Source organism: Gavialis gangeticus, unplaced genomic scaffold (genome assembly GCF_001723915.1).
Source record: "Gavialis gangeticus isolate Ggan-Ray unplaced genomic scaffold, GavGan_comp1, whole genome shotgun sequence".
Taxonomy (NCBI): domain Eukaryota; kingdom Metazoa; phylum Chordata; order Crocodylia; family Gavialidae; genus Gavialis; species Gavialis gangeticus.
Window position 1 is genome coordinate 12,984,165 of NW_017729016.1, and position 6,781 is coordinate 12,990,945.

At 38.9% G+C, this 6,781-nt stretch overlaps 1 protein-coding gene across 4 annotated transcripts in view; it reads left to right on the forward strand.

Moving 5' to 3' along the window:
- Positions 1 to 6,781, forward strand: part of TRRAP (transformation/transcription domain associated protein) — a 193,842-nt gene that overhangs the window by 18,341 nt on the left and 168,720 nt on the right. For all 4 annotated transcript variants that reach the window (XM_019512890.1, XM_019512892.1, XM_019512891.1 and 1 more), the window contains exons 10-13: positions 337 to 433; positions 874 to 1,012; positions 3,219 to 3,297; positions 4,676 to 4,910. In XM_019512890.1, coding sequence (XP_019368435.1) covers positions 337 to 433; positions 874 to 1,012; positions 3,219 to 3,297; positions 4,676 to 4,910 — 550 coding nt within the window. The remainder of the gene's footprint in view (positions 1 to 336; positions 434 to 873; positions 1,013 to 3,218; positions 3,298 to 4,675; positions 4,911 to 6,781) is intronic.

The following is a 6,781-nucleotide window of genomic DNA, read 5'->3' on the forward strand; positions in this document are numbered from 1 at the left end:
TGCTTCCTGCCCTATCTGCTACTGTGCAACACAATGGTTGCCCATGCCAGTTGTGGCACAGGTGCTGCAGGTTGGGCATCCCTGTCATAGTGCATGCAGGGGTCTGCATATTTAATGTTTCTGCTTGTTGCCTGAGAGGTTGAGACTTGAATGGGCAAGGAGCTTGAGCCATTAAGAATGGGGCTTCCCAGGCAGCATTTATCCTCCTGCAAGGCAAAGGGGGAAAGGTTTGACTACTTAAGCGGGCCACAGTCTGACAGCTCTCATGAGCTCTAAACTCACTATAAAGAAAGAGAAGGATGAATCGTTGGTAACCCTTATTCAATTCAATTTCAGGCAACATAAACTTTACAATAAGGAGTTGTACGCTGACTTTATCGCTGCTCAGATTAAAACATTGTCATTCTTGGCTTACATTATAAGAATTTACCAGGTAGGTTGTGTTAAAGATCTTGTCACTGGTTTATAAAATAAGTTCTCTTGTAGGGCAGCACCCAGAGAATAAGTAGGAAAGGTTCATCTGGGGCTAGGAATGGGAGAGACTTGTGTACCAGTTTGGAATTAGAAGTTTATTTGGAGTTATATATTTTGTCAGAGTTTAAAAGTAAACTTAAATCCAAGTCTGTATCCATTTCCGCTGCAGAAGGCACCTCCAGAACACTTGTCTGCTCAGTGTAATTGTTTTATACATGAAAAATTTAAGCAAGAAAATTTAGTCCAGTCTCTGTAACCCTAGAACCATATGCCAGCTCTTAAATCTGAAAGAGGGAAATCGGTGAATTTCCATCAGATGCGACACTCTATGTTACTATATAAATATACAGAAAATTTAAAAATGGTGTGCAGTACAAATATAATGTATTTACTTTGCAGGATTTGGTGGCTAAGTACTCTCAGCAAATGGTAAAAGGAATGCTGCAGTTATTGTCTAATTGTCCAGCAGAAACGGCACATCTCCGAAAGGAACTTTTAATAGCTGCTAAGCACATTCTAACCACTGACTTGAGGAGTCGTATGTATTTTAAAATTTTTTTTAGAATGAGCCTAAAAATTGTAGATGTCTCAATTTGGCACTTCCTTTTTGTTTTCTTTTTTAAACCATTAACTGTTATTGATTCTTGCCCAGTTACTTAGCTTGGGCTATTTTGTATTCTCTGTTCTTCAGGTGGTAAAGTTACTGAGAAAATGATGAACGTAGTGTTGTGTTTCTCCCCCCTCCCTTAATATCTTCCTTTTGTCCCAGGCTGGAAAACTGTACTGTCATAGAGTGTGATTTAGAATAAAACAGACATTTTTGGCAGAACTTTCCATTTTTAAAACCTGTGCACTGCCTACTTATTATTAGTGATAAGTACTTTATAGTAGGGCCTATTCTTGTACACCTGTATGTGCTTAGGAAAATAAGCATATGATTAATCTGGTATCCCTGTTTTCATGGTGACTGTTTTCAGTCTGGGGAGGATTGGTCTTCTGGCTGGATTGCTCTGTTTGAGAGTAATTTGCTTCTCATAGTTTTAGTTGTTTAGTTTTCATCTTTGCTGTATGGGTTCCTATCTCCTGCCCCCACCACACTCTTTGCTGTTGTCCACAGGGGTGACCCACCTGTTGTGATACCAATTAACTGACCAGAAAATAGGATACATGCATTCACTTTCTGTGTGCAGGTCTCAGGCTAACGTTTTGCGACTAAAAGCAATTTTTCCAATTCTGTTTTAAAATCAAAGTGCAATTTAGAGACCATGCATATTTAATTATTTTTATCTCTGCTGCTTCCCATTTTTAAAATAAAAACAGCTTTGTTATTTTGCAAGACTAAAACGATAAAACTTAGATTCAATTTTCCGAGTTCTAAGATCCTAATTTTGTCTTGCACCTCTATTAAATCTTTAAGCGAAGTGTGTTTAATGTTTAATAACCATGAGTGAATCTTGTTAGTGTACACCCTGTATACTTCACCTTAACTTTGTTACTACACATTTTAATATAACAGAAAGGAAAAGGAAAAAACCCATGAAGATTGTATTGGACATGGAGTTTACATACTGGCTGCTTTCTGTGCCTGCCTTGAACAATAGGACTTGATTTTCTTCTCCTTGCTTAGCTCCATCTTTTATGACAATTGCATCTCTTGAGCAAGTGTGCTATTGTCAGACCTGTTTACGTGCCCATCCTGTTTCTTTCTGGGCTCAGATCTTCAGTTTGCTCCACTCTCTGTACTAGCCTTGAACTAAACTCTTCTCTTTCCACGTCAGTCACCACCACCATGGTATTGTATTCCTCCTATACAGTAGTGAATCTCAGCTGTTTTTGAACTCTTTATCTTATTTGTCTCCTCTGATAAAGTAGCTAGTTCATTGATTTATAAAGACCTCAGGAATTGGGACACTCCAGATGTGTTAATTATTATTGCATCTGTTTACTCTGTGTCTTCCTTAGATTTAAGCTGTCCTGCAACAATGCAAGCAACTTGTCTTTCCTCCCCATGTATGCATGAGCACACATCTATGGCCAATTAAAACAGACTCCTTTGGCTCCCTGATCATCTAAGAATCAGTTCAAAATTGCCACCCTTAGCTTCAAGTATTCTTCATGCCTTCCTAACTAATAGACATTTTCTTGCTCTTCCTACTTGCCCCTCTGATTAGCAGTGGACTTCTCACTGTGTTTTTACATAAATGGGACACTAAGTGAACCAGCCTTCTTAATGGTTTTATTTCTTCTTGACCATTACTGTGTTGCCTTTGTCTTCGTTTCTAGACTTTGTCCAGACGTTAATTGTTCATCTTGGCCTGTCATACATCAAAATAGACTGAGATGCATGATACATAAGTAGTTTGTGAGAGAGGTGATTGAAAAATTAAGGTTGTACTGTGTAGTAACACCCTTGAATGCCACTTGTTCATTTAACAGGGCCTGATTTTTTTTTTTTTTTTTTTTTTTTTTTTCCAATTTAGAATTGCTTATTATAAGCAGATGCCTTTCTGTTGACAACTGCAATTTTTTTCACTGTACCAATTTTATTGCTTGGAATACATGCTAAAATATGATGTTTAAAGGAGAAACTGATTGCAGAATTTATAGTTAAGTGAATGCTGCTGAGTAGTAGACTACACATATTGTATTTATGGTGTATGTATATTAGCTAAATGACGCAATGCTCAGTTGTTTTTGGTTTTACTTATCTTTCTGGTGATATCTATACTTTTTTTGCATTATAGAATTTATTCCATGCATGGACAAACTATTCGACGAGTCTATACTAATTGGCTCTGGATACACTGCTCGAGAGACGCTGAGGTATAACAAAACTGGAGCATCTGTGCATGCCAGTATTGTGTGGTTTTTTTAAGTGGTGTTTAACAGAGTCTGTAATGAATGCATCTATGATTGTGTGGTCTCTGAGCAAAAGTGTATGAGTGGAGAGTGAAATGAAAGACGTGGGGAAAAACTCTATTTCCTTGACTTGCAGGGCTTTTCAAACACACTTACTGTGGGGAAGAAGGAATATTAGGGGGTCAAGATTTTTTTCTGGTTTCAGCAAAATTTACACTTCCATTCATTCGAACAAAAACCCCTAAATTAAACCAGTTGCATCACATTCCTGAAATGATAGGTAGCAGCAAAGTGAAAAGTTTGCATTAATTTTAAGTTGGTAACTCAGTGTGCAGCTGAAAATTATAAATACATTTTTAAAGAGAATATTTTATGTACTATGATCTTAGTTCAGAGATTTTCCTACCTTTTTAAGCACAAATGATGGCATTGAGTTTCGGTCTTGGTAGGTATGCAAGAAGAATTAATTTTCATGTATTCATCTTGATGATGTTAGTATTATGAAACAAATAGTCTCTCAGTGATTTAAACACTTTAGTTTGCAAATTATTTCTGAAGTAAATTAGATTTTTTTTAAAGTTTAATTTATTTTTTATTTAGGGTTTTATGTGTTTAAGTTTCTTTGTAGGTTAGCATACTGGGGTGTCATACTGTTGTGTGAGTCTCCTGTTTTGGCTGGAAAGAGGGAGATAGTTGGGTTAGCATCAGATGAAGTGAACTGTTGTTGATGAACTTTTATGCATCTCTGTTTGCATCTCTACCCTGTGTTCTGTATGTAGCAAGATGCACACAAGTGTTATTGCCAGACAAGCTACTATTTTTTTAAACGTAGTTGAATGAAACCTCTGTTTTTTGTTAAAATACAAACTCACATTTGCAAATCTATAACCTTTTTTGCTGGGGAAAAACCCCCACAAATGTTATAGCACAACAGATGCAGCTGTTGTGCCCTTAAATTGTTCCTGTGGGCATATGGTATGCAGAATAAACATATTTATGTGTATAAACTTTTTTAAGTTTGGGAATTACAAAAGGTTCATGTAAGTGTGCATTTGAAGAACATGCCTGTTGGTAACTAGGTTGTAAAGAGGAGAAATAAAACTTGGGGAAGGAATATTAGGTGTAAATAAGTTCTTTATACTCTTCTCCTATGTGTAAAATGTATATGAAGTTTATACCTTTGTATATATATGGGTGGGTTAAAACACAGTTTTAAGTGTGACTATTCACTTGTGATTAGAATTTTAATACCTTTTTAAAATAGCTTTTTATAGATATAATATCAGAATAATGGCAGATAATAGCTATATAATCCATATGATATTTGCTCTTTTTATTTTAGACCTCTTGCATACAGTACTCTTGCAGACCTGGTACATCATGTCCGTCAACATTTACCACTGAATGATCTCTCCCTTGCTGTCCAGCTGTTTGCCAAGAACATAGATGATGAATCATTACCTAGCAGTATCCAGACAATGTCTTGCAAGCTTCTGCTGAACCTGGTAGACTGTATCCGTTCCAAAAGTGAACAGGAAAATGGCAATGGCAGAGATATTCTCATGCGGATGTTAGAGGTATTAATTTGCTTGAACATTTTCATGTGGAATGTAGATAAACATTATCCCCCGAATCTCTTAATCTTGTCAAGTGCATATTAGTAGGCTCTTTTTCCTACTTCCTGAGAATAGGGTTCATATAGGAATAGCCAGACTGAATGATATGATCTAGTCTTGTACTTTTGCCTGTAGTAGTGGCTAGTTCCAAATACTTCAGTGGAAGATGTTTAAACTCCCTTACATACCTTGTGCAGTATCTTAAGTTGGAAAGGAATTGTTTTGCAACATGGGCCTATGTTCAGGAACTCTTCCAAAGCAGGGCTGTCCAGCTTCTAAGGGACCCAGGGCCACATGGTGCACAGCCCTCTGGGCCCCCGAACCATGCAGGGTGTGGCCCTTCCAGCCCTGCAGGCCACCTGGACTGGACTGGACCCCCCTCCTGGCAGCAGCAGGAACACTGGTGAGAATTGTGGCCAGGCAGGAGCCCCCAGGCTGTAACTTAACCCCTTGGGGGCCACAAGTTGGACAACTTGTTTTGGAGTATAGGAGTTGAATTCCCATTCAGCTGGGGAGGGTGGGGGCACAGTAAGAGAGGGTCTTTGCATACCCTTAAACAAAAATATGGGTGTATCTACTTTTCCCCCTCTGCCTAAACACCATCCTTCTAATTCCCTTATTATAACTCCCATCTTTCCTATTGAATAGTTGATGGGTATGCCTAAAGAAAGAGCTATGGTGACCAGTTTACATGCAAAGAATTCTGATGGTTGTGCTGTACTGAGCACCTTTTACCTTTTAAGGGCTAAGCATGATTGCTCTACAAGAACTACATTAAGTTTTTTTTGGGAAAAAAAATCTCTCACCACTGTACCAGCGCCAGTTTGCTTTAACGCTAGCTGCAGCCATAGTGCTAAAATAAAGTTCTCCGTATGGACCTGCTCTGAGTTCTGTGATGCATTTAGCACAACAGTTGGAGACTTTTACAAAGCTGTGGCTTGAGGACCAACAACAGCCAGTGGGACTGTGTTTGGGTGAGGGTCAGGGGAGCTGCCACTAATGGTTGTATCTATCAGGGTCCAGGGGCCCTGAATTCTGCTGGCAGACCATGCTCCCTCCCCAACTAGTTTCAGTATCCAGTAGCCTGCTGGTGGGCCAGATGGAACAGTTTCATGGGTCGTATGTTTGACACCCTTGAGTTACGTGCATATCCTGAACCATGCCTGGTAGAGTTTAGATCTGGCTGCCTCTGTATTTAGGCATCGCTACTTCTGAACTAACAAGAGGTACTATACCACTTAGGCTTGGCTAGGTTTAGACCACAGCTGGCTTTAATTTAGGGATGGTAAGGCATTGTATTCTCACCCTAAATGTAAATGTCTGACTTTTTATGTAAGAAAAAAAGAAAAAAACCGTAAATGCTAGACCAGGGGATGGGCAATTATTTTGGCTGGAGGGCCGCTTAATGAGTTTTGATGAGCTGTCATAGGCTGCAAGGGTAGCCCTGCCCCTTGACAGGTGGCCCACCCTCTGGTCACCATCTTGGGACCGGAAGTCCAGCTCCCTAACTACTGATTGTTGCCACCAGAAGTCTCACCACTTGCCCTCAGAAGTACTTCTTTTGGGAAGGGGGTTTGCCATCTTGGAACCAGAAGAAAACCAACAATTTATATACTAAAAATTGAACATTGACAATAACATATTTTAATTTTATTTAAAAAATATATTTTTGTTCTGATTTTGTGTATTTGCATTGCATGTATAGAGGTAATTACATAATACCTCAAAATGAAGTCTTGCTCTTCTATATTGTGGGGGGATGTGGGTGAATTTGGGGTTTGTAGAGGCCTGTGGGCATGTGAGTATGGGGGTGTGAGGGTATGGGGGTTTGT